Below are 27,083 nucleotides of genomic sequence, written 5' to 3' on the forward strand. Positions count from 1 at the left end.
ACCAGCGATTTGACGACTTTATTGCGTCTCTCGCGACGGGCGCTCAGGGTCAAACCCACGCCCCCGTCTTCCACACCCGATGGACTTTCATCCGCCATCATCTACGGGGAAAGGTATAAGTATCACCCTTCTCCCCCCGTCCTGACGAGTTGATCATAGGTCAACGAAACAAACGATCAATCTACTTTGATTATTGTCGACACTTTGTTTCACGATTACAACAACTCTCACGTCCCCTTCCCATCAGCACAGCTGTCCGCCCGGTTAGTGTAGCCTCGCTCGCTTCGCTCGCTCGGCACATCCAAATGATCAATCTACCTTGATTATTGTCGACGCTTTGTTTCTCACGATTACAACAACTCTCACGTCCCCTTCCCATCAGCACAGCTGTCCGCCCGGCAAGAGAACCCTTCGCTCGCTCGGCTAACCCTAACCCTTCGATCTTTATCCTTATTGCAACCTTATCATTACGCTAAGAAGCACTCATTACGAAGACGAGTTAGAGAAACCTTACGATAGGTGTTTCCGATAGAAGACAAAGGTCTTGTACTATCGGTAACATAGGCAGAGGCCTAGAGCTATCGTAAGACAAGGAAAGAAAGGGAAAGAAAAGGTAAATGTCATTCCCCGTCGCCAAGAACTAACTATCTGAAAGGGGATCGTTACAATAGTATTGCTGGTATCTCTTCCGAATTAGGCTATTTGATGGCTCTAATTTGTAATGCCAATGGGATCGAGACAAGGTTTTCTTTGGATCTGCGATATGGAGATAGCATTTTATCTGACTAAAGCACTTGAGCGACATCGTTCGAAGAATCGAATCTCCTCCCCTATATCTCCAAAACCCCTGACTTACCATACCCCTCCGGGCCCCCATATAGCTTAAGAGTGCAAGGAATACTCTTATCTCATTTCTGGTAACTCTTTTCCATCGCCGTTGGGTTTCTGCTCCTGCTTTTTTCTCTTCTGCCTACGTATTGGTTCCAACTACAAGCAGTTCAATGGCCTCTGCGTCCCAAAATAGCTCAAAGATTTGAACTACTGTGATATCAGAACCTTCCCAGGATAACAGTAGCTCACACTTGTGGTCTATTCAGGGACCGAGAGGGGTGTAGGGGGTGTGAGCAATTTGTTCATTTATACTCAGCTTGCTCGCTGCACTCTGCTTCTTTGTCAGTTTCTTTGGTATACTCGACTTCTTTGTCAATTGGGAATTGGCAGAACTGGGCGTTAAAGGTGCTCGTACTTGCTTTGTGTTCGGCATCCTATATGTATCTCAAGACCGGCCACAAGAGTTGAGGTTGTTGTACAACTATACTGTTGCACCCATTATAGAAAAGCGTCATCCTTACCAGGAAATGATGTGCCTTTGACGATTTTTGACTGTCTCAGACCGTCCAAGGGATAAGGACAGAACTGAAAATCCTGCTGCACTAAACACCAGCCCTAAGTGACCTTTCCCAATTCATTACCCTGACCCCTGCTAGCGAGATACCCCCTGCTAGCAAAATATTCAAAACTTAGGCACTGTACCTTCGTAAGGTGAAATACATAGTAGCCAAGACTCGTCTACTCTTACTGACTCTCCCACACCCTAACTCTCATACAGATAACCCCAGTACCTATACCTACTAATACTGCTAACAGGCACAAATACAAAAATGCCTCAGCCTATCGAACCAGATTGAGCGATCCTGTGAACTGTTTGATCTCGGATTGGTGCTCGTCGGCTAACCTAGTCGCAAGCACGGTCGTCCGAAATATGTTTCCGCAGCCAGGTGGTGCTTCTAGATTCGTAGGACGGGTTTCCAAAGGGTTTCGAAAGGTGCTGGGAGAAGATACGGAATGATTCCGATAGATGTGGGAACTCGCTTTGGCGTCTTGGCTTGGCCAGGATGCTCCCCGTTCTTGGGCGGCTTCAATGGGAGTGACTTGGAAGAGGTTGGGATGTTTTGATAAATTGCATGGGATGCTAGCCGCCCAGGCGCCGTCTAATAGCACTCGGTTTGTTTTGGCGGACTGTGAAATCGTAGCGGATTTTCCTGTACGATTATTTTGCCAGGGGAGGGGAATCAAGAGGTTCGAAGGTTAATGTTGTGTTAAAATAGAGGAGCTTCATGACGCAATAACTGGTGTTCAGGGATCGCGCAGTGATCTGAAACAGTTGGCTAGACGACTCTGCTGCTCAGAAGGCTGGTCCGGGCTCTCTGAATCAATGGGATACACGAGTACTTGTAGCAGTGTGCCGATATTGTGCTCGATTAAGTGCTCGGTAATGCAATAGCACATGTCGATAACCGTTGGCACTCCACACGCAGAGATGTTCGTGTCCTGTCCCGTACAATTGCCGTATCGTCAGGATTTTGAGGTTAGCGGCAGGATCCGCAAGGCTGATAGAGCAAGGGACACGCAGTAAATTTAACATTGCACAGCAAGGACAAGGAGGGTGCTGATCTATTCTTATAACTCAGGGTACCCGCAATGGTACTTGTACTCGAGTACGGCAACCAGCGATGAGGTTTACCGCTTTACCAGCTCTCTGGGGATGGCTCCGAGAACGGCTCTGGGGGACCGAAGAAGAAACAACGTAGACTTACCGCAACCCTATCGGGGTGCTGGTGAGGTGAATCCTAATATATCATAGTTTTTAGACTTCACATGTGGGAGGCAATTGTGGCTGGCGCACTAGGTTGAGCGCTGCACTAGCCACACTAAGTAAACCTGGACAACAACGCCTTCAATCACCCACGTCTCCCCGCCCAACTCAATCCGTCCGCACCTCGAGGACAAATTCCTCATTCCACCCCAGTCATGTCTAACCTTCAGACCTTCGTCAACAGTAGGTTTCCCCTCCTGTTGCTTGTGATCCTCTTGCTGACGTCTCAGTAGAAACCGTCACAATCATAACTTCGGACGGAAGAACCCTTACCGGCAAGCTTATGGGTCACGACCAAACTACCAACCTCATCCTTTCTCGCACCATCGAACGTATCTTTGCAACACCCGGGTCCGAGGAGGCCACGCAACAAGTTGAACACGGATTGTATTTGATTCGTGGGGATAACGTTGCCATTTGCGGGCTTGTGGACGAGCAGTTGGAGGCTGGGATTGATTGGTCGGCAGTGAGGGCGGAGCCGTTGGGTGGGATGAAGCATGTATGAGTTGGTGGGAGATATCGTGAATGCATTCAGGGCATGATGGAATAGGTGGGAACAGGAGGATCAGGATAACGTGTTTAGTTGCGAGATGGGTTACGGATACGAGTGCTGATTTATGTGGCGTGTCGAGGCATTGGGTTTTCGAGTGTTTGCTACCGAGCAAATTATCCACCCCTCCATCTGTAAGCCGGTCACGAACGCAGGGGCTATCAACTACTTCGGACTTGCTGGGCCTTTCTTCCTGTTTTCAGTTCTTTTTGTTCGAGTTTACCACTGTGGGGCCATGTGTCTAGCTCCTCTTTCCTCTATGATAGCAGTATCGAGAGGGTACAATTTTCGCAATTTGCTGAAGGAAAGTCAAAGTAGGCCTTTGTTGGTGTGGCGGAGGAAGCGTATTCTCGCTCACTTTAAACAATCGATTGCATGGTCACCTCTCACTTGGATGGATATCACGACAATTTCAGTTATCAAAGGATAACACATTGACCCTGACTGCTTAATACTTGTAAATTCCATAATTTAACAAATGGGAGGGAATGAAGTTTCGTTCTTTTGGGCTGTGTTTCCGAACCCCAAAGGGAAACCAAAGGAGCTCTGTGCGGTCAGACCGCGTAGTAAACGTGGACTTCCGCACTGCGGACACTGTTCCGCCAGCCAGGAAACTAGATTACAAAGTGCTAAGTAAAACATTTCAACGGAGATCTGTGGCAACGTACCTGCGCCCTAGCGACCAGATTAATCCTATCACCCGGTTTCAAACAGCGAACGAGATCTGCTCCCGCTCCGGCCCCTGTGTTTTCATCGATGGGGCCTGAATCAGGACCGTCATGTTTCCAAACAACCAAATGTGTCTTCCAATCTTGCCCAGCATGTACATTTCTCTGCAGGTTCCAGGTGTTCTTTTCCTCAGAGCTAGATGCTAAGCTTCCAGAAGTTCCATTGTCGTTTACCTCACCCATTTTGGTAGCAGAGACCCGCTTCCAGGGGGAGTTGTTATAGTCGGAGGTTTTTGTCACTACCACTGCATCCAGTAGCGGTTCAAGGTCTGCTGAGCTAAGGGTTTCGATCGATTTTGGACGTTCCGCGTGAACCTCGAACCAGGACCAGGAGCCTTTATAAGTACCTATGGAATTCTAGAAGTTAGAAAATTCTGGCTATTTGTTGAATGTGTGAAATACCTTGACCTTCGTTGGAAGTCCACCCTTGGTCTCTACTGACGGTCTTAAAAATCAACTTGCGGACTGGGTGTTGGCCACGAGCCTGATAATGCCCTAGAAAAAGTAAGGAAAGGTTCAAAAGGTCCTAATGCTTGCTTTCGTAGGTAATGTGGAATGTGTGTTGATGTCGGGGGGGGTTGAGATCCCTTACCAATAAAACATCCAGTCGTAGGATCTTCGCCGATTTCACCCCCAGTTGCCGGCTCGGGCCTAAACTCGCCAGGTAGAGGTTGTGTACGCAAGTACAACAGAGAGGCCAGATTGCTGTTTTCATAGGATGACTGCGCAATTTTCTCCGAAGCATATCGAGCAATCGTACTTACGACTGGCCAATATTCAGCAAAATCAAGGATTGCGTCTATCACCTCCAATGGAAGACCCCGGCTCCGCAACAACTTCTTTGTTTTTAGCACTTGGGCCGGAGCATAGCCGGGGTCCAGTTCGGAAGGCTCATCCGGTTGGGCATGCGGCTGGTAGGTGTGGGAAAGGTTTTCGAGCGCCCTAGTAGGCATGTTGAAAGAGGAAGGGGGTGTAGTGAAGGAAGGGTTCGTGAAGGGAGAAACGTTTAAATAAATACAAGCGGCTCCAAGAGCGTCGTCGATAATTTCTTTTAACAAGCCAAACATAGATGAGCGATGATAGGAACTTGGAGGGGTGGAGGCAATATTGAAGGCGCAGCTGGCATAATGGACGTGGCGGTTGCATGCGGTTCATTCAAGATGGCGAGATCCGCGGTGGGGATCATTGGAGCCCATGTGGCTGTGTGCGATGCTATAATAGTGGCGGAAGGTGTGAGGCTAATAAGAATCGTGACAAAGACCGGTGTGGAGCAGGGTTGTAGTTGTAGGTCCTCGTAATAAGGAGGTCCGAAGTTATCGGTATGCCACAAGCTGAGTATGCAATGTACAGTCGTGTCCGTAAAGTCTTCATACCCCAGTATGGCAATGGTGTTGTCATCCATCCCCACAACAACCGCCTCTACCATGACCCCCCCACATACCCGAAGAGCTAGAGAAGACCAAAATAAGGAAATTTATGCCCTGTATAAACATACTGATATGGGGTATAATAAAATTTCTAAGGTTATGGGTATCTCTAAGGCAACTGTTCAATTAGTAGTCAAAAGAGCTGAATCAAGAGATGGAAATACCCATGATGCCCCCAGATCTGGAAGACCAACAACAATTACCCCTCAAAAAAGAAAGATAGTGGAGTCCATTATTGATGCCAAGCCTCATTTAGCGTTATGCGACATTACTAAAAAAGCGAATATTGGTCTAGGAAAGATATCTGTGGATAAGATCATATCAGAAGCTGGTTTTAAGCTTCTGATACCTAGAAAAAAACCTTTTTGGAGGAAAGGACAGAAGGAGAAGAGAAAGGAGTTTGCTAGGAGAAGGAGGAATTGGAGGGGTGTATGGAATTGGGTTGTTTTTGTGGATGAAGTCACCATTATCTATAATCCAAATCCTACTAGCAGGAAGGTCAGAGTTAGACCTGGTGAAGAGCTGGAAGAAAAAAAATTGAAGCCTAGCTTTAAGTCTAGGAGGACTAGTATTGGGATCTATACTGCAATCATGAAGAGTGTCAGGACTGAGTTAATTCTTGTTAGGAAGAGGGGGGAGGAAGAAAGGACCAGTAAAAGAAACAGACTTGGCCTCAATTCCCACCAATATGCAACTGAAATCTACCAGCCATACCTTATCCCTTTATAGAAGGTCTGGATAGACCCTCTGATAACATCTACCTAGCAGAAGACAATGCCTCCTGGCATGGTGGTAAGGAAAACAGAAAATAGCAGTCAGACTGTGGTTATCAAAAATTGCCTGACCACTCAACTCACCAGATCTCAATCCTATTGAGAACACTTGTTCTCTGCTTAAAAGAGCCCTCAGAAATCAATTCTCCAGGTTGGGAGGCCTCACAGTGCTGCTGAATTATTTCAGGCAGCAAAGGAGGAATGAGATTTAATTTCCCAAGAGAAGTTGAATGGGTAGATAGATAGGATGCCTGGGAGAATACAGGCTGTACTAAATGCAGATAGCGGTCATACAAAGTGGTAATAATATTTTCTTAAGGCTTATTAATTCTATTCATATACTTTTCTTAATTGAGTTGTTTGAATTTTTTTTCAATTTTCCATGGAGAGGTGTTGTGGTTGTGTGGTTACGCTGCCGGGGTATGAAGACTTTACAGATACAACTGTACTGATACTTACAGCCTATACCAAGGTCATTACATCTTTGAAGCCTAGTATCTTCCTGGGTAGTTGGCGGATTTACACTGTTCCAATTCCCAGACCTAGCCGATTGTCCCCTCCCATATATCCTGCAAACTTGATCTGGTCGGACAGATAGTATTAATGTATATGGTATTATTCTTACACCTTCAGCTGTGTATCATCATAGACACAGGACACAACTGAGATTGACATATATGATAGCATTCTCGCCCGATTGGTGGGCCGAAAGGGAGTATTGGAAACTATTAATTCCAATTCCGAGAGGAGTTACCCTACTTAGGATGGCTTGTAGGTATCAGATCCTGGTATTCTGAACAAAAGCTATAGCTTAAAGATATTAAGTTTTACCATTATCTTTCTTCAAACTCTACTGTTGAGACTTTCAAATTTATTATAATTATTCCCATTCCTACAAGAATTCATCTTGAGGTGATTGCAACGTTGGAATCCATCTTCCCAGTAGGAGTAGAGGTTACACTCGCAGTATCCCTTAGTTTTCATCTCTCGCTTCCTCTCTTGTTGTACAGGCTATCTGTTGAATGATTGTAAATTTTACTGATGACGTGATTAGCACCTTGTGAACACATCACACCTATATCTTAGATACTTTTTCAAGTACAACTCTTCAAAATACCTACTAAAGTAACTTCAATCCTATTGTCTTAGATGATTTCAACAGTTTTACACTTAACCTACAACCTATTCATCCTCCCTGTCTTTCCCACTAAAACTCTGTATAATATTTAAATGATCAAAAGTTATGCATGTAACACATCCCAGCTATTGTACCCAGATATTAGGCAGAGACAACCTGTAAAGAATCAGAGTTATCTAGTCCAACTAAGATTCATTTCTGTAGATGGAGATTGTCTAGGATGGCTCAAAGTCACGAACGTGGCTTGGCATGAAAAAGGTTTTCACGTGATACATGGTTATGAGTCACAGGTATGTTATTGTTTCACACATATGACTCATTCGAGTCATATGATTTGTTATGTGTGGGATTTGGGATGCTTTCGCACATGGCTCAAATATGAGTCATGGGACGTGCGCCTGGCGAGTATGCCTTGCGAGTGTGCCTTGCCGGTAAGCCTTGCGCATATGATTTATGTTTCGCACATGACCTCGTTATGAGGTCATGGGTTTCACGCATATGACTCAGTCAAGTCATATGACTTGTTTATTGCATTATGATTGGTTTATGAGTTTTTGCATATAACCTCGCTACGAGGTTATGGGTTTTGAGCATGTGACTACTTTGGTCACATGATTAGTTTGTTATGATTTAGTTTTGTACATGTGACCATTTTGGGTCACATGACTATGGGCGGGAAGAATACTATATAAGGAGGCTGATGAGGCCAAGGAGGATAGGTTCTTCACGCTTTGTTCTAAGTACTTTTCCTACTTATTACTTTAACGAATATAAAACACCTTTACGATCTTTATCTTTATTGCAACGTTATCATTATGCCAAGGAAAGTGCTTCACGAAGAAGAGTTAGAGAAAGCTTACGATAGGTGTTCTCGATAGAAGATAAAGGTCTTGTACTATTGGTAATATAGGCAGAGGCCTAATGCTATTGTAAGACAAACAAAGAAGAAGAAAGAGAAGAGAAGTATTGTTTCCCGATCGCCAAGAACTAACCATCCAAGGAGGGATCGTTACACTCGAAATGAATATTCTTTTTGTTTATGACTACTCAAAGGTAATGTAGATAACCTAGAATAGAATTGTATCCAATATATTGTTAAGGTCTCTTCTCTATTGCTTGATTACATATTAAAGCTTGGGAGGCACTTCAATATTTATATTCTGCATCTTAGTATTCACAGACTATATCTATCTCTTATACAACTATGTACCCTTCTGGTTATAACTCACAATGTCAGATATTCTTCAAAGATACATGCACCTGAAGACACTCAAAATTACCACACCATCTGTCGTAATTACGATATTGCTAACTGGGAACTATACTCTTCCCAATAGTAATTATCTTACATTTAGAGTCTTTAGACTTATGGCCTAGTTCTCAAGTTGAACAGAATGGGGCCCAATTGTCTGCCTTATCAATGAAATGATCAGTTTCATCCACAAGTTGTATCTGCTGAGGTAGTCGTAATTTAAACCTTCCAAGGTCGCCTGACTTTAAACCTCTGTAACTCTGAATTCAACCTGCAGATATCTTCTGGATGACTTCCTGCTAGTTCACAGGAAGTTATTGTACTGGATTGCCAGATAATCTCTTGGTTAGCAACTCTTGATTGCTCTGTGAAGCAGTATTTCAATTGTCGTTAGTATTGAGAACTTTTCCTGCAACTACAACATAATACTGGGCCCAGTTACAACACTCAGTAAAGACCATTGTGTTAGGAATACTGAGATCCGATACCTAGGAACCACCCTAAGTAGGGTAACCTCTCCCGAAATCGAAATCTCAGGTCTCCAACACCCCCATCCGGCCCCCTTACGGGGCCCGCGCGTCATCATACATATCGATCTAAGTTGCGTCCTGTGAGTATTATATTACAGAATGAAAGGTATTAAAATAACACCGTATACGTCGCCGCCGTCCGTCCGACCGGATCCTGTTCACAGGGTATATAAGAGGGGACCTTCGGCCAGGTCTGGGAAGTATAACGGAGTGAATCCGTCAACTACCCAGAACGTTACTAGGCTTCAAGAACGAGATATCTTTGGCATAGGCTGCAAGTAACGGGACGTGTTCACGCAAAGAGATGATGATGAATAGTAAAGGATCTTAATGAAAGACCAATACATTCACATCCACCCTACCATAACCGGAAGAGTCTGGAACTCCTGAGAATACTACTATCGAACCCAATGGAGTTCGAGGAGTGTTACAACCAGGTTCCGGTACATACTACAACAGAGTGGGTGACTCCCAAACCGGTGACAGTAACCAGAATCCTGTTACCCACGGCAACCAAGGGTTACTGACAGAGGGATTATCTACCAATCCTATGGAAACGCTTCCTGCAGGTAAGTAGAAAGTCCTCCGGAAAAGATCTATCGGTTGGATATGGAGTTATGAAGAGTTGAAGTTAGATGACCTAGAAAGTCAGTAATAACGACTATCTTCGCAGATGCAACCCACAGACGAAACTGATCATTTCATCGACAAGGCAGACGATTGGAGCCAACACAGTTCGACTTGAGAATTGAGCCATTTGTCTAAGGCTCTGTTTGGCGGGAACGGAACCGTTCAGGAACGGTCCATTTCAAAATGGTTGCAATAGGTGAAATGGAGCACTTCTGTTTCAAAACGGTTTCTCTTACCTTCAATTGAGAATTTTTTTTAACCCCTGGCAACACTCTATAGGGCAGAGTAATTTTGAATACCATACCCTAATAAATCTGCTTTTTTCTTTTTCTTGTAAACTAATGAAATAAATTCTATATTATGTGCAAATCTCTCAGTCTCCTGTACAAAAAAAACTATCTTATCTTAACATTCGTGAAAACTTCTCTCTTCTCTAAAGAGGTTTCAACTTATTTACAGATACTAAGATGGACGAGCATTCTCCTCAATACCAGTGTGTTACCACTTTCACCATACTTATCATAATTGTTTACTAATTTAAAATAGTAGTTCACCTTTGAATACACAAACCTTGAGCGATAAGACTCAATCAATACAGTTAGACTCGGATACTACTGCAAGTCAAAATACTGCATGTATACTACCAAGTGGGCATCAACCTGAGTGTTCTAACCATTCCTGCGAGATTGAAGGTATGTTAAATATCACTATAGTTACTATGATAAGTTCTAACATTTTTTTCAGAAAATTTATCCGAAATTTGTGTTCTAGACCCCTGTGAAGTACCTTCCTCCTTTACGGGAAGCAAGCAGAAAACCCGCAAGCCTTGCTGGCGTCCAGTTGAATGGTCTCCTGAAATGACATCTGTGTTGTTGCGAGAACTAGTTCAAGCTATTAGGACTGGAAAACGATCTGATAATGGGCTAAAGATGGAAGTTTGGGATGAGATTGCTGAGACAGTTCTTCTGATTGCTGGACCTGGGGCTCCTGTAACAGGTGAGAGATGTCAAGGCAAATTGGAGACCTTGAAGAAAAAATGGAAGATGTGGACCAGGTTGAAAGATTTGAGTGGTTTTGGAGTTGATCTTAAGACTGGTGCGGTTACTGCACCAGATGAAGTATGGGAGGAAGAAATAAAAAAACAGCCTGGAATACGAGAGTTTCGTGACAAACCACTTGCAAATGCAATTGAGTTGGCGGAAATCATGGAGGGAGTTCAAGCAACAGGTGGTCATGCAATCTATCCTGGCCATACAAAATTACAACAAATTACGATTCCTTCACCCCTTAGGTCAGATCTAGCAACTCAGGCTGATCCAGGGCAGACCAGCCCTGATACAAGTCCTCATCAACATAAGCGGAGAAGACTAGCACCACTGGGACATATTCGACAACCTCCAAGGAGTGTTTCTGAACGGCTGATCACTGCTGTTGAAGGCATGGCCACTACACCAATTACTATTGCAGCATCCCAATTAGTTGTTCAGCAAGCTGTATCAAAGCTTCAACAAAAGTATAAAGGAAGACCAGGGTGGTCAACACAAGATATTATTACTGGATATGAGCTTTTTGAGAACCCAGTTAAGGCAGAAGAGTTTTTAGCATTAGAGGAAGGTGAAGATCAGGAGCTTTGGTTAAGAGGTCAAATAGTACGTTACAAGGCCTAGGAATTCTACAGCAGTTAGTCTACTGTGACTGGTTTTGGTATTGTATATAATCAAGCCACATTTGTGTTGCACGTTTGTCTCAATCTTGTTTCATCTCTCTCATATCTTGTGCATCTCTAACATTTCCTTCATCCTCCTCCTCATAACTTGGATTTGATTCCTCAGAGTGATTGATGTTTTCCAAGGATGAATCAGCATCCTGGTAAAATTGATCCTCCTCTCCATTTGCCCGGTGTCGAATAAAGTTATGTAATGTACAAACTACCAATATAAGTTGAGCTTGTGTGGTAAGGTCAAACTCTGGAGCTGTATTGAGAATTTAAAACCTCTTCCGTAAAACTCCAAAGATACGTTCAATAACATTTCGTAACTGAGCATGACTTAGGTTGAAAAGCTCTTCTTTAGTTTGTGGACGTAAATGAGCTTGTGCTTGCTCCCGCAGATGATATCGTACGGTACGGTATGGTGTTAAAAACCCAGGACGAAGACCATATCCTGCATCTGCAAGATAAACTGTATTTTCATGTCTTGGAAATCCATGAATCACAGCATTTTCTAATACTCGAGCATCATTGGCTGAACCCTCCCAGCCAGAACATACATAGAAAAAGTCCATATCCAAGCTGCATCCAGCAAGAATATTTTGCGAGAGGGTACCTTTCCGGTTACGATAGGGACCCTGCTGGTTTCGTGGGACATGGGCCAAAATGTGTGTCCCATCGATTGCTCCACGAACATCCTTAAAATTGGACATCTTTCCCCAATTTTTCCGTATTTTTGCAGAAATATTGTTTGGTGGAAGATGTACAAATGTTTCATACAGAGGCAGGAGAGCCTTTAGAACTTGATGAAAATAGCTGTAAAATAATTAGAATAATAAACATTTCATATATAAATATTATAGTGCAATTAATACTAACCATGAAATTGTTTCTCCACTATGCTGAAAGTGTTCCTGAGCTTCCCTATTTGTAGCTCCATGTCCAATAATCCATAAAAACAATACAAGTTGTTCTTCCACAGCTACTTGACGTGTAGACACCAGTAATCCCCTCTCAATTACCCAGTCTCGAAGGTCTAACAATGTTGTAATTGGCATACGAATAACCTCTAGAGCACGACGAGGATGTGCTTGCAGGATTTCAGCAGTATAAATCATTCCAGTTCGAATAGATGTATGAACAGGTTCTTTAGAGAGGAATAGATGAGAATAGAGAGCAGAGGTAATTGCGATATGAATCCGTCTTTGAATTATGGCTGTATGAATTGTGCTCATATTGGAGTGAGATGCCATCTTAGAGGTGTATGAGTTGTTTTCAGAGGTGCCAGTGGAAAATATGATGTATAGGGAATAATCTGGTTATTATTTTTAATTAAGATATCTTTATACATTACAAAATTTTTTTAATACAAAACTAGCCTAAGTGGGGGACCAGTTACTGTTGCAAACCTGGTTGCCAAGATCCACTTTGGAACGGAACGGTTCTTGTTTTTCTACATTACCAAACACTGGATTTACTCCAACCGTTTTGAAATGGAAGGAAACGGTCGTTTGTATGGGGGAACGGACCAGTTCCGTTCCCGCCAAACAGGGCCTAAAAAGACTCTCACCATCAGATAATTACTATTGGAAACAGCATGACTTCCAAATAGTCATATTATAATTATCAAAGAGGGTGTGATGATTTTCAGGGTCTCCAGGTGTTCGCACCTTGGAAGAAAACCTGACGTTGCGAGTTATATTGGAAAAAGGTACATGGTTGTATGTTAGTTAGATGTAGTCCGCGAACACTCAGACGCGGAATATAAATATCGAAGTGCCTCCCAAGCTTTAGACATCATCAAGCAACGGAGAAGAGACCTTAACAATATAATATTGTTCTTACGATTTTACTTTACTTTACTTTACTTTACTTTACTTCGCTCTTAGTAGTCATAAACGAAACGAGTGAAGTCCGAGCCTTCCTAGACAATCTCCGTCTATAGAAATGAATCTCGATCGGCCTAGACAACTCTGAAGTCTATCAGGTTGTCTCCGCCTAACACATTGGCTTGTATGGTAGTGTTTCTCGGAGTTCTAAACTCTTTTAGTTATTGTAGTTTGGGTATGAATGTATTGGTTTCTTGTTGAGATCCTTTAACATTCAATATCATATCTTTGTGCGAAACATTCCATTACTTACCACTCATGCCAAAGTTGTCACAACTTCGAAGCCTAGTATCTCCCTGAATAGTTGACAGGTTTACTCCATTCCACTTTTCAGGCTTAGCTGAAGATTCCCTCTAATATATCCTGACAAGAGGATCTGGTCGGTCAGATAGCAGAGATGTATACAGTGTTATTCTTACACCTTCAATTCTGTAGCTTTTTAGTCACAGAACACAACTCATATAAATTTATACAATGACGTGTAGGCCCCGTAAGGTGGCAGAGTGAGGTATTGGAGACTAGACATTCCGATTCCGAGTGGGGTTACCCTACTTAAGGTGGTTTCCTGGGTATCGGATTCCGGTACTCCTGACACATATTTGCGCATGCCCGCGCTGAGATCGCACTTATTCCTCAAGCCGCGAATCCTAGGCCCGCTGGTCGCCAAATCTGTCAGAACTGTGGCCTCCCTGGACATAATCGCCGTACATATCAAAATCCCAGACTTGAGCATCTTCTTTAGTTCTATCTATTTTTACACTTATTTTCTAGCCTTTTTCTTTTTTCTTTTTTTCTTTTCTTTTTTTCTTTACACATGTTGGAGTGTTTACTGAGGAGAGGACTGGGTCGCGTCTATTAAGAGTCTAAAGCTGTAGTGGTTGGATGGGTCATGCCTAAATCTCTTTTTTTTCCTCTTTGTCTCAATTTCCTTACTTTCTTTTCACCCATGCTTCTTGGGCTTTGAAACACTTGGTCTGTGGAGGTCCATATGTTGGGGGTCGTAGTTTTGTTTCTGAAGGGTATGTTTTAGCCAAGGAGGGTATCCGAAAGGTATGCATTGTGCCGGAGGGCATGGGAAAGGTTTTCTCCCCGACAATGACAAATCCCCACCAGCCACCCGCCAGTGCTGCAACCCTCAGCACATTTCTTCCCCGCTCACGTATGCGGGTAGTGCTGGGTCGAAGTATTGTATCATAGTAAACAACGGGACCTGTATCTTTAATTTCACTGCTTAGACTGTCTCCATTTAGGGGGTTGGTGACATCTTGGCGGTGAAATAATTTCGACATTGCATCTGCGATCTTAAGTGAAAGCCTTCCTTCTATGGGACCTCTTTGGTATGTGTGGGTCTATAAGTGCTGCCCCTGACAGTACTGGTAGTAAGGTGGCCACCGCACGACACCGGTTCAGGGCTTTGCCTGCTGTAATAAAAGATGGTTGAGAAAATCTCAACACCCAGTGTGACTACGTGATCTGAAGTCAGCCCTCGCCCGGATTCCCTCGCATGTTATCCGGAACTCTAGATTGTGGTATCATGCTATATTATACAACGCTTAATTCAACACTCAGCACATACCCATAACTAACAAGGACACATCATCGTTTTGTAACCTGCGAAGTTATGCAAAAAGCAAGATTATGCCGGAAGGGGATACAAACGGTATCGTACCATGGGAGACTAAATCGAGATCGGAGAACAAGGAATCATGTAGGAGAAATTTTTTTCCCTAACCCCCGGAAACCACCGCGAGACCTTCATATATCCTCCTTCTAACTTCCACGAAACTTGCCTTGCCATTCCTCCCCGCTCTCCTCAACATACCCCCTCCCCCATCTTCAATGATCACGCTACCGACCCCGCCCTTTCGCACGACAACAACTCCATCAATCAACAGCGTTCCTTCACCCCGGAACTCCGCCGTCAATCCGTCGTCGAGTAGCACTCGCCGCAGATCCGCCAATCTGATGTCGCCGACGTGAATGGGCTGAGCAACACTCCTAATTGCGGCAGCCAATGCGGGTGGTAATACGTCGAGGACGAGAGCATTCTTCTGTTCGACCTGTGATCCGCCTTCTTTAGACTCTGCCTCCGGGCTCTTGGAGAGTTTAACCTTCTTGCCGTTGCGGCACTCATCCTTCTTATCCTGCGCCTCTGTCACGCGACCGATTAGGTGCACAACTCCTAAACCGCGCACGTTCTGCCACTTGAGGTTTCGGACGAGGTTGTCGCTGAGTTTGATTGCCCAGGCGTTGGTATCCACGCCCGCGTTGACCTTGCTGCCGATTTGAGGGAAGAAAACGTCAGTGTCTGCACCGCTCTCGCCTCGGCCGGATAGTGTGCCCCGCCCGCTGAGAAGTTTCCTGCAGTCGTTGGCTAGACTCTTGGTCTCGTGTTCTCTGCCGCCGACCAAGATTAACTTTCTCGGACCGATTAGTGGAAGGAGCATCCGTAAAATCCGAGAGTCATGTAATCCTGCAAAATCGATAAATGCTACCTTGAACCGCATTAGTATAGCAATCTTTGTGGAAGTAATCTTGCTAGGCACGGTCAACATGGACTCTTCATCTTCAGCCTCATCCTCCTCAACTTCGCCTTCCTCTGTTTCCTCCTGCTCTCCATCGTCTGGTTCGTAGCTGTCATCCCCATCTGGCCTCTCTTTCGTTTTGCCTGTGCGTCGCTTTTTGCCTACATCTCCAGTTTCCTTGCCTTTTCGGGTGCCTGGGCCGCCCCTCTTGGCATCATTCTCATCCCATTTTCTCTTCTTCCCCATAACTCGCTCTTCCTTAACGCGTGTCGCATCGAGGAGATCCTCTTCGGCCTTTTCCTCGGCCCGCATGTACTCGTCTGCTCTAACGACTTCGCCATATTCATCCACTCTCCTTCGCCGCATTACGAATGGGAACATCCTATTTCGCCCTTTGGCACCACGTACGTCGTAATCATATACACCTTTCCCCCTAAGCAAGATGTTGATTCCGATGTCCACTTTTCCTGCACCATATCTGGATGGGGTTGCACCACCGAGCATTACAGTTGCCGCAGAAATCTTCTTACTATTAGCAGTGGTGAGAGCCTTCCCTTGCCTCTCAGAATCCGAATCGTCATCAGAGGAGGATGAGGCGTCGTCATCATCTGGTTCTGCGCCCATAGAGGAGGGAAGACCCGAATTGGAGAGAAGAGATTGGTGTTGTGAGGTCAATGCTTGTTGTGCTGCGAAATGCCGATTATAAGCCTCGAGCTCCTGGCCTTCTAGCGGTGTCCGATGAGGAATCTAAATTACTCGTATATTAGCGCTTGCTCTGCGGCTAGATTGAGGAGGAATACATCTAGTTCGGCACGCTGCCCGTCGAGAGATACCTCCTGCCAGTCAGTTGCGTTTGCTTCTCCTCCACTACCTGTCTTTTCCTTCCATTGTTGCCATAAGTTTCCAGCCCACCCTAGTTTACCGTCTGACCTCTCTGTCAAAACAACCAAATTTTTCTCATCACTAGCAAGCCTCATCAAAGCTTCGCGACTAAAGCCCCACCCGAGACTAGAATCCGAAGCAATAATGACCTTCCCGCGTTCGTTTCCGTCGTTCAGGATCCTGTTAAGATGTCCTTGTGTAGAAACCAGATTCAAATGTAGAAAGTCAAATGGACCAGCCTTGTTGCCGTCGTTTCCTTTTCCTTCCGCATCGTCTCTTTGCCGGTTTCCTCTTCGGTCTCCACCAGCAATTGACTCAAATTCTCTAACCACCCCCTCGTCCATCCACTCCAGCATACTACCAACCACCTGACCCAATCTTCGCACTCTCCTTCCCACAAGGAACAACCCAATTCCCTTGCCTTTTGCTCGTGAAGATAACTCCTGGTCTTTTCTCCAGGCGTGTTCGAGCAGATACACAAGCTCTAGCACTCGTCCAACAGAGTCTGTGGGGATCAGCACAGTGCCACTGTTCTTTAACGCTGTCTTTTTTATGGCATCCAAGAGCATTTCATCCCTCTTTTTCCTCCCACCCGCCATGCTCACGACTTCCGAATTCCTTGCCGAGCAAATTAACGCCGTTGGCTTCCCCAAAGTTTCCACAGAGACCCCACCGCCGGATAGGAATCCCGCTCCCCGAAGACAGTTCTCGCGTGAGTGATTCCAATCCACAGCATAGACAATTGATTCCTGGGCTTGTTGTATCTTCCATATCGTGCCCCCCAGGCTGTGCCCGGCCGAGTAGGCAGTAATCGTGATGCTCCCCAACTTCCCTGATACCCTCGCAACGGCTGAATGCAAAGGTGTAGGTTGCGAGTATTTCAGTGTAACAATCTTTGTACAATACGAGTCGATCTCGGCAGACGTCGGGGGTAGCTTCAGCGCATCAGGGTGTAGTTCATCCGTCTCACCGGATGGCAGGAAGGTTGGCGCACCAAAGTTGCTTACTGGGACGGGAGGAGCTGCGGAATCCAGCAGACGGGTGGATGCTAACGGTGTAGACAAGTAGATATCCTGTAATAGTAAACGACCAAGATTGGATACCGGAAATGTGCTGTAGACGGGAATAGAGGAGAAGCTCGGGATGTGTTTGCACGCGTGCGCATAAGCTCCCATGTGCGCAAGGGTAGGGTGGGTGAGGAGTATGAGGTCGATTGTAGGAGTATGTCTGCAGGTTGTAATATCTACATCAGCGCAATTCTAGGTCGCAGAGAGATCCTAGATCTAAGAGTGGCTTTCTTTAATACACTGGGGAGTTCAAACAAGACTGACTAACCTCTCCAGCTCGGCCAGCATCTTCACATCAAAGCTCTCGTCCCAGCCAACATCGATTAAGACCTTAATTCCATTCTCGAGTTCGAGTAAAGATTGGCAAGCCTGGGAATCCGACTGAGCTCCCAGAAGGGGAGTAAAAAGAAACATTACTGAGGCTATAATCGAATAACCGTTGGAGGGTTAGACAGGTAAATCACTTTCTGTCAAGCCTAGGAATCTCCTGTTCGACAGCCACCCAGTGCGGCAGGGCTGCGCGAATGTTACCCTGCCCTTGATTTTCGACACGCCTCTGCTCCCCCCACGCCTTTGCTTGGCACAACCCTTTTCTATCGCCCAGTTATCATGCCGTATATTTTTTGCTACAACAAACCGCCCCATTGAACACTCTCCGATCACTACTTGCCCCACCAAAATGATTCGCACAACGTATGTTGCCCCATCTTCACAAGGTGCTATGGATTATTCAACTATAGCTGATACTCCACAGAAAACCCCGGAATGCCCGCTCAAAGCGGGCTCTTGAAGCCCGTGAGTGCAAACTTGTCGAAAACCAAAAGAGCGCACTTTTTCTTTCGGGCACAAGTACTAGCGACCTAACACGGTCCGCAATGACCGACATTGTGCATTTTCCACATCCCCCATCAGCTTCAAGAGACATACTAATTACGGTGCTCATCCACCCAGCACTCTCTCAAAAAACCCAACGCAATAAAGTTCACGAAAAAGAACAGCATCCACCCATTCGAAGACGCAACACCTCTTGAATTCTTCTCCTCAAAAAACGACACGTCGTTCCTCGTCTTCGCCTCACACTCCAAGAAGCGCCCGCACAACCTAACTATCGCCCGCACCTTCGATCACCGAATCCTAGACATGTTAGAACTCGGCATAGACGAGAGCACCTTCCGCCCGCTGACATTTTTCAAGACTTCGAAACCCGGAATCGGAATGAAACCGTTACTATCCTTCTCCGGGGCAATCTTCGATTCGATACCGAACTACCGGCTCTTCAAGAGCATGTTCCTAGACTTTTTTCGTGGGGAGACGGTTAACTCTGTGAATGTCGAGGGGCTGCAATACATGATACACTTTTCCGCGGCCGAGTCTACAGAGCAGAACCCTGCTCCTGCGATTCATATGCGTGTGCACTTGATCAAGACTTTGAAGAGCGGGCAGAAATTGCCGAGGGTTGAGGTTGAGGAGATGGGGCCTAGGATAGACTTTAGGATTAGACGGGTGCATGAGCCAGATGAGGCGATGATGAAGGAGGCCCTCAAGAAGCCGAGGGCTTTGGAGGTATACTTCTATATATACCGTTTCTGTGCATTCTCGATGCTAACAATCCGAAGGCTCGATCCAAAAAGAACATCGAAACAGACATCATGGGTGATAAGATCGGCCGTATACACACCGGCGGGCAAGACTTCAGCAAGATGCAGTCGAGAAAGATGAAGGGATTGAAGCGAAGGCCTACTGATGAGGCAGACGAGGAGATGACACTGGTTGACGAGGATGAAGATGGTGGTGCGAAGAAGGCTCGCCTCGCTTAATGTGTACACTATAATATTATAGATTTCCGTTACTATTACAAGGTCTATTTTTGGGTTCATGATGGCGAGCTCTGATACTCCTCTATCAGTTCGCGGGTGACTTCATGTGATTGTGGCTTTTGAGGGTAAGTGTGCTTCACGAGGTAATACTCGGTGGCTTTGAACAACTGTATTTCCAGCCTTGCTGCTGCTTGTGACCCACATCAGGCTGATCTACAATTCTTGTTGAATGCCTTCATCCCACCCATTTTTCTCTGGAAACGTTGGTGGGAGCAACAGCAGTCCATGAACAATGATTACGGTTCTCATCCCAAATCTTACGGTATGCAATTATCCGCTATAAACTCCAAATCCTCAGCTAAAGGTTATTGAAGTAATACCCCCAACCAAGTTAACTATTATAACTAGCACTGGAACGCCCCCCTCCCCCCGAATTTTCCCTCCTATTTCGATTCCATCTACCCAAGGGTATACCACCAATGTAAACCCCGTAATCATGTAATACGAATGCACCTTGCAAGGAAAGCAAGGAATAAAAATGGGTAGAATATCAAATACAACCGCCCAATTTCCCGCAAAACACGAGTACGAATAAAAAAAAAAGCTCAACGGCTCCGCTTCCTCACAACTCCTCCCAGGTTCTCCCCCTCGCTTTTGTTACCCTAAATGACCCGCCCATCCTACCGAATAAACCTCATACCCTGCAACGAACCAGGGGGGGGAGAAGAGAAGAAAAGAAAGGCAAAAGTAAAGGCTCTCCCCCACTTACAGATCAAAAGGCCTCAAATGACAGCTTCCCTGGCCACCGTATACCGAGCAAGGCGCATATTCGTCGTCATCGAGATAGCCCGAGTCCACACCGCCATAATAGTCATTGAAAAAGTCTGAGGTTCTGAACACAGGGTCTTGCGTCTTTTGTCTGCTAGCGATAGAGAGCAAGGAATGCGCCGAGCAATCCTCGCCCAAAGCTGTAGTGGCCTGCCGGGACTGCTCCCGCTGCATTTCGTTCATGATCTGGGCCTGGATCATGCGAGCCTCTGCCTCCTGTTGCTCGCGCTGGCGGAGTAGCTGGTTGTGGGTTTCCAGCGCCTGGTGGTACATGTTGCTGTCGATAATTCCATGTGCAAGAGCAATTTCCAGATCGTTTGTGGAGGTCTCTGAGCCCAGGTTTGAGCTCAAAAGGTACTGAATGTACGTCCGTTCCCGGTCTGCATTTGAATTCCCGGCTGCTGACTCGTGGGGTTTATCTGCAGCGGGTTTCCCAAAAGTGGTTGGTTGGATGTAATGCTGAGAGATTGAGAAATTAATGCCGGTTGGTGACGCCCCAGGGGGAGTGGGTGAGCGAGCAGCTGGAGCATCGTCCAGAAGAGAAAGATTGCGGGAGAACAAGCTGGCGAGCTCATCCTCGCTTGCCCATGTCTGGTCTGGCTTTGCAGGGGGAGTCGCGGGAACTAGGTTCGAATTCGCGGCGCACTGTAGTTAGTATGTGTCAGCAAAACAAGCCTCCAGGATCTAACGAATGATTAGGGCTTTAAGAGGGTCGTTACTTGGGAGCAGTAAGGGATTTCGTCAAAGTCCATGCGAGGAAATTGGTCCACATTGTTGCAGTTCAAGCAACGGACAGCGATGAATGTCAACATATTTGCTGATTTATGGTCTGGTACGTTATGGATTGGGTAGTCTTGGATGTGTGTTATTATTTCTTCTGGGGGTCAAATGAAGGAAATTAGGACAAAAACTCTGGTGGTGCTTATAACTTGAAGCGGACTGAGTATCTATTTCAAAGATCTAGACACAGGATAGTACATAAAAACTAAGAAAAGATATAGAATACGGGGGTGAGAAATTGAAGTTTTTGTATTGTTTTCAAGAGTAGAATTTTTTTTTTTCAGGTAATGGCGGGGTAATTGGCGGGGTGAGGAAGTGGGCTTGGTATGAGAGGTATGCACGTATGGCGGGATCAGGAGGGAGTGTGAGTTGAATGGGTTGCGGTAATTATATAGAAAATGGTCGACACCGGAATTGTAAGAACATGCGGTAAGCAGGAGAGGGACTGAAAATGCGAGACCGTGCGTATAATGGCAAGCACCGGAAAAGCAGGAGAATTACGGAGAGAGCGGTGACATAGTGGGAGAGGAGTTTGGAAGGTGGAAGATGAAGAGGAGGGAAGGTGAAAGGGAGAAAGGGAGAAAGGGAGAAAGGGGGGAGATGGGAGGTATATATACTGTTCAGGCGAGACAAATATATTCGTAAAGCACAGTCAAAAGGATGGAAGCGATACACGAAATCCCGCACCGTTTCAAAGCGGGGGGGTTCTATTAGTAGACTATTGTGCCCACTCTAAATTCTTCAACACAAGAAACAAGGTTAAGTTAATTATGATACCCCACTGTCGGTCGAGGCAAGTCACTATCGAAATCCGATCCTAGGCCAATACAAACATGACAGCAAAAAGCCAGCAGTCCTCTCTTACATAATACCGCGCAGTGGGGTTATTCTCATCGCGATCGACCAAAGGAAACAGGTATGATAGAGCAGAATTTGCCCCCCCCCCCACAGTACCTGTATGGTGAAAGAGTGTGTGGGGAAGTAATCCGACACTCCCAACGAGTAACTTAATTTGCCATCGGATGGGTACACGTGACAACAGATGTGGGTTAACATCGGGTGGGATGGTATTTTGATATGATACAGTACCGGGACTCGAGTACCGTGAAAACTCGAATAATTGGACCTGGGGCTAAGAGGTCACATTAAGGTGTGGGATGCCAAGAATTCTTACGCAATATCAGTTTCAGATCTCAGGCAAGCTTGTTTTCTTCATAAAATACATTATTTTCATCTTCACCATCGTCAAATTCTCCCTCATCCTCTTCAAAATTATCCCCTTCCCGCAAATTCTTAAGTCCTTCTGTGAGGTAAGCGGAATTGACCCCCTTTATACCACTAATAGGTGAGGAAATCCCAAGAACCCGAAAAGACTTCACAATAACCTCAACCCGATCCCTGCAGAAACACTCCCATGCTTGTCCTACCCTCCAAGTTGTAAGTACCCTCCTCTATCTTATCATACTCCCCCTCAGTCTGCCTCCTGCTAATAGTATTTCCTCCACCTCCGCTTCCACTATGTCCAACTTCTCTTTGAGCACCTCCTATGAGGTGGTTAGTTTGTATTTTTTTTTTTTTTTTTTTTTGTTAGGGGATAATGTCCTTCATACTATCGCGAGCTATCAGCAAGTTTTGGCAATGTAATCGGCTGAACCTCAGTCCAGATTAAAATTGTGGCTAGTATTTGGGTGCATAGCTCGTTATGCTAGGCGCTCACTATGGCATGCAATACATTAGCACTAAGGTAAGTAAGCCTACCTTTAGTATGTTCTTAAAGAATGATTAATGGACACACCCAGTGGCTGTACCAAGGAGGTACAGTCGTGTCTGAAAAGTCTACATATTCCTCATAGCAATGGCACTACTACTACAAATAATAATATTGACCATAACAATAAAAAATTATGAGTCCAATTTTAAAATAGATAATAGTAGAAATAGAAAAAAACAATTTTCCAATGCTACCATTTTGTATGGCTTCGATCTGCATCTAATACAGCCTGAAGTCTCTCAGGTATTCTCTGAATTTATTTATCAAATGTCCTACAAGGAATGAGGTCCCACTCTTTCTTTGCTTCCTGAAATAATTCAGCAGTACTATGGGGCCTTCTCACACCCTTGGAGAATCTCTTCCTCAGTTCTTCTTTGAGAATTGCCTAGGCATTCTCAATCAGATTCAGATCTGGTGAGTTGAGTGGTCAATCCAATCTTTGATATCCACAGTCCTCTTCTAATTTTTTGTTTTGTATCCCATTATGCCATGATGTATTATCAGCAGCTATATAGATAGTTTGAGGAGCTCTGGCTATGGCTTCTATGAAGTGGTTGAGGTAGAATTAGTGAATCTCAGTTGCATATTGGTGGGAATTGAGACCAAGTCTGTCTCTTTTGCTGGTCCTTTTCTCCTCAGTCCTTTTCCTCATAAAAATAAGCTCAGTCCTCCCTCCAGGCATCATTGTAGCATATACATGTATATTAGTACGTCTTGACTTAAAGCTAGGCTTTAAGTTCTTTTCTTCTAACTCTTCACCTAGTCTAAGTCTGACCTTTCTTCCTACTAAATTTGGATCATATTTAATTGTGGCTTCCTCCACAAATACTACCCATTTCCAAGCTCTTGTCTCATTTCTCTTCATTCTAGCTAACATCTTTCTCTTCTCCTTCTGTTCTTTTCTCCAAAAACATCTTTTCCTTTATATTTTAAGCTTAAACCCAGCTTCTTTAAATATCTTGCTAAAAGTATCTTTGTCAAGTCCAATATTGGCTTTTTGAGTAATGTCTCTTAAGGTTAAATCAGGCTCAGCATTAATAATATCAAGAATTACTTATCTTTGGGCATCAGTAATCTTGGTTGGTCTGCCAGATCTGTGGGTATCATGGGTGTTTCCATCTCTGGATTTCGTATTTTTAATTACTGTTAAAACAGTTAACTCAGCTCAAAATTATATGGACCTTTCATGATCTTAGAGAAATGAGGAAATTGGGTCTGTAAACTCAATATTTTGAATCGATAGAATATATACCTAGTATTCCACATATTCCTATTTGAACAATACAGGGAGTTGGTAGGTGCAAACTGACAACAACCTCCTAGGGAGCTGGAGGATATTAAGGGCAACTTTCAAAAGGAAATAGAAAAAACTTTAAGAAGTAAGATATGCTCTTACTGAAAGAGAGTACAAGGTCACTACTAAGAGGTATGTGAACTATGGTACTTTGTCAAATAGCAAGAATGGTCTAAAGACGAGAATACTAGAGAGCCTTTTACAGGCGTGGATAATGCGAGAAAAAGATAGAAGAATTCCACTATGATAATCAAGAAATGTTAGAGTGCGCAGAGGAAAGATGATGAGGAAAAGGTTTTCCTACAGTAGCCAATTAAATGCAGAAGAGTTTTCACCCTGTTCTCAACTGATCCTAAAGGAGTTAATATTTAGGTTTAATAATTAATTGTTTTAATTTAATATTTAATTTTTTATTTGTTTAATATGTATCTAAAAAAGCCATTCAAGGTGAAGCCTTATGAGGAGGGAGTTTATATTAGGAATACGGGATCCAATACCTAGAAACCACTCTAAGTAGGGTAACCCCATCAGGAATCAGAATCTCTTGTCTCTAACACCTCCCTCTGGGCCCCATAAGAGACCCGCATGTCATCATACATCTCTATATTAGTTTGGTCCTGTGACTACATGGTCAAAGAATTTTAAGGTGTCAGAATATCACCATATTGATTGTGGCTGTCTGTCTGAGTGGATCCTGTTTATGGAATTCATGGGAGGGGACCTTCTGCTAGATCTTGGAAGTGGAATGGAGTAAATCTGTCAACTATTCAGAGAGTTACTAGGCTTTAAAGCTATGATATCTTTGTTATTGGCCGTAGGTACTCAGGGGTTTTCGTACAAAGATATGGTACTGAATGAGAAAGGATCTCCACGAGAAACTAATACAGTGGCACCCACTCCACTATAATTAGAAGAGTCTAGTACTCCGAGAAACACTACTATAGAAGCTAATGGACTTTACAGAGTGTTACAACTGGGTCAATACAGGCATTGTGGTTACAGGAATGGTTCACAATACTAGTATAACAAGTGACATTCTGTTACTCAGAGCACCCAAGGGTTGCTGACCCAGGGATTATTTATCAATCAGGTAGACTAGCTTACTGTGAATTAGTTAGGAGTCCGCCGGAAGTAAACTATACATTAGATATGGAGATATAGGGATTTGACATCAGGCAACTTAGGATAGTTACAATTATGATTACCTTCACAGATACAACCCACAGATAAAACTAATCATTATATAAATAATGGAGATAATTGGGACCAACTCAGTTTAAATTGAGAACTGGGCCAGAAGTCAAAAAACCTCTGATAATCAAATAATTACTATTAGCAACAGTTTAGTTTCTGGTTAGTAATATCATAATTATCCAAGAAGGTGTGGTGATTTTCAGTATTTCCAGGTGTCCACCCTTTTGGAACTACTTGATATTATAAGTTATAGTCAGAGAGGTACATAGTTGTATAATATATAGATATAGTCTGCGAATACTCAGAGGTAGAATAAAAATATCAATGTATCTTTCCAGCTTTTACACATCATCAAGCAACTCAGAAGAGACCTTAGAAATGTAATATTTTTCTTACAATTCTATTCTATTTTACCTACTTTATTTCACTCTTAGTAGTTACAAATGAAACAAGTATAATCAGAGCCCTCCTAGACAATCTCTGTCTACAAAAATGAATCTTGGTTGGCCTAAACAACTCTAAAGTTTATCAGGTTGTCTTCACCAAACAAGTATAGTATTGCTGAAATCACTAGGCAGTTTAATTGAAATGTTGATCACAAAGTGCAAACTAATTTGATGGAAACTTAGGAATCGTCAAAACCATCTATGAGAAAAATAGAAACTGGTTTGTTCTTCCTTCAGATAGAGTTGAGTATAAAGCTTCTTGCTAACTCTCCGAAACCAGCCCCGTCGAATAATTCTGACTGATGCCCCTTGGTACCATAACCGCTCATATAATGTCTTCTCCGACATCTCTAACCTCTGTCTCTTTCTACCTCCTGGTACTTGATACTCCTCCGCTATGAACTCTTAGAAATTTCCTGCTCTTTCTTCCTTCTGTCAGCCTAAGAGATTCTTTTGTGAGATCTTGAAATGTGTGGTACATTCTCCCTGAATTGGCTTTCTCAGCTCTGTAGTGCCAGTTGGTATACTATGATTTCCTCAGTATGACAAGACTCGAAGCTTGTAGATAACTCTATATGACTTGTAGGGGTTCTCAACATGTTAAGGAGCCTGTCTCCAACCTTCAGTGAGTTGTTTTCACTTTGGTTCTGGCATTTCTTTCACTTCAGCATACAATCTTTCAGCCAGTAATGGAAAGAGAATGAGATGTAATCCAACTCATCCTGAAAGTCTGAGTACCATAGTTTTGAATGGAGAGTAGGCAATAGGATTTAAAGATGGTAGAATCTATCTTTAATTCATAAGAAAGAAAACAATTATATTGTTTGTACAGCATTTCTAAGGTTTGTTTACATTTCACCAGCTTTAATTTTAGGAGGTAGGGTTCATGATAATAGGTTAAAGCCCATGATTAGTAGTGCAGGACAGTCCCAAAGAGTCAAATTTTCTGTCCACTGCCTGCATTCAGCAGACAAACCTAAATTCAAGGCCTTAGTACCAGGTCTACTTATTTGAGTTCTTATTGTATGATACAAGTATGATACATGTAGTCCATAGGCATAAGTTCTAGTATAATGGGCTGAGTTGGATCAACACTGGAACTGCTGGTGAGTAATGGAAAAATGGTTTAGCACACGATTAGAAGAATCTAGTAGCCAGAGCTAATTATAGAGAGATATAGTAAGAATGCATGCGAGGG

General features: G+C 44.1%; 5 protein-coding genes; 2 read left to right on the plus strand and 3 right to left on the minus strand.

Moving 5' to 3' along the window:
- The first annotated feature begins 2,763 nt into the window (after positions 1-2,763).
- Positions 2,764-3,612, plus strand: GSTUM_00011556001 (uncharacterized protein). XM_002841974.2 has 3 exons: positions 2,764-2,839; positions 2,890-3,206; positions 3,289-3,612. Exons 1-2 carry the CDS (start codon positions 2,812-2,814, stop codon positions 3,159-3,161), a joined length of 300 nt encoding a protein of 99 aa, XP_002842020.1. The 5' UTR covers positions 2,764-2,811; the 3' UTR covers positions 3,162-3,206; positions 3,289-3,612.
- A 36-nt stretch (positions 3,613-3,648) lies between these two features.
- Positions 3,649-5,054, minus strand: GSTUM_00011557001 (uncharacterized protein). XM_002841975.2 has 4 exons: positions 4,527-5,054; positions 4,337-4,429; positions 3,875-4,281; positions 3,649-3,820 (listed from the first exon to the last, which is right to left on the minus strand). The coding sequence occupies exons 1-4, from the start codon at positions 4,885-4,887 to the stop codon at positions 3,761-3,763; spliced, it is 921 nt and encodes a 306-aa protein (XP_002842021.1). The 5' UTR covers positions 4,888-5,054; the 3' UTR covers positions 3,649-3,760.
- Positions 5,055-15,008: 9,954 nt separating this feature from the next.
- GSTUM_00011559001 (uncharacterized protein) lies at positions 15,009-18,169 on the minus strand (the record flags this gene model as incomplete). The annotated part of the gene is made up of 4 exons (XM_002841976.1): positions 15,009-16,553; positions 16,607-17,623; positions 17,696-17,915; positions 18,024-18,169. 4 exons carry the CDS (start codon positions 18,167-18,169, stop codon positions 15,009-15,011), a joined length of 2,928 nt encoding a protein of 975 aa, XP_002842022.1.
- Positions 18,170-18,434: 265 nt separating this feature from the next.
- GSTUM_00011560001 (uncharacterized protein) lies at positions 18,435-19,572 on the plus strand (the record flags this gene model as incomplete). The annotated part of the gene is made up of 4 exons (XM_002841977.1): positions 18,435-18,448; positions 18,510-18,642; positions 18,707-19,318; positions 19,372-19,572. The coding sequence occupies 4 exons, from the start codon at positions 18,435-18,437 to the stop codon at positions 19,570-19,572; spliced, it is 960 nt and encodes a 319-aa protein (XP_002842023.1).
- A 296-nt stretch (positions 19,573-19,868) lies between these two features.
- GSTUM_00011561001 (uncharacterized protein) lies at positions 19,869-21,728 on the minus strand. XM_002841978.2 has 3 exons: positions 21,407-21,728; positions 21,120-21,277; positions 19,869-21,045 (listed from the first exon to the last, which is right to left on the minus strand). Exons 2-3 carry the CDS (start codon positions 21,210-21,212, stop codon positions 20,338-20,340), a joined length of 801 nt encoding a protein of 266 aa, XP_002842024.1. The 5' UTR covers positions 21,213-21,277; positions 21,407-21,728; the 3' UTR covers positions 19,869-20,337.
- Positions 21,729-27,083: the final 5,355 nt, after the last annotated feature.

This window comes from Tuber melanosporum (genome assembly GCF_000151645.1).
Source record: "Tuber melanosporum whole genome shotgun sequence assembly, scaffold_88, strain Mel28".
Lineage (NCBI taxonomy): Eukaryota > Fungi > Ascomycota > Pezizomycetes > Pezizales > Tuberaceae > Tuber > Tuber melanosporum.

What these genes read in the sequence shown, in the direction of transcription:
- GSTUM_00011556001 (XM_002841974.2), top strand. Translation starts at nt 2,812, where the DNA reads ATGTCTAACCTTCAGACCTTCGTCAACA. An exon ending in CCTTCAGACCTTCGTCAACA is followed by an intron (nt 2,840 to 2,889) that starts GTAGGTTTCCCC and finishes ACGTCTCAGTAG; the next exon opens with AAACCGTCACAATCATAACT.
- GSTUM_00011557001 (XM_002841975.2), bottom strand. Translation starts at nt 4,887, where the DNA reads ATGCCTACTAGGGCGCTCGAAAACCTTTCCCACACCTACCAGCCGCAT. An exon ending in TACGACTGGATGTTTTATTG is followed by an intron (nt 4,430 to 4,526) that starts GTAAGGGATCTC and finishes TACTTTTTCTAG; the next exon opens with GGCATTATCAGGCTCGTGGC. An exon ending in ATCTGGTCGCTAGGGCGCAG is followed by an intron (nt 3,821 to 3,874) that starts GTACGTTGCCAC and finishes TTTGTAATCTAG; the next exon opens with TTTCCTGGCTGGCGGAACAG.
- GSTUM_00011561001 (XM_002841978.2), bottom strand. Translation starts at nt 21,212, where the DNA reads ATGTTGACATTCATCGCTGTCCGTTGCTTGAACTGCAACAATGTGGAC. An exon ending in AAATCCCTTACTGCTCCCAA is followed by an intron (nt 21,046 to 21,119) that starts GTAACGACCCTC and finishes TACTAACTACAG; the next exon opens with TGCGCCGCGAATTCGAACCT.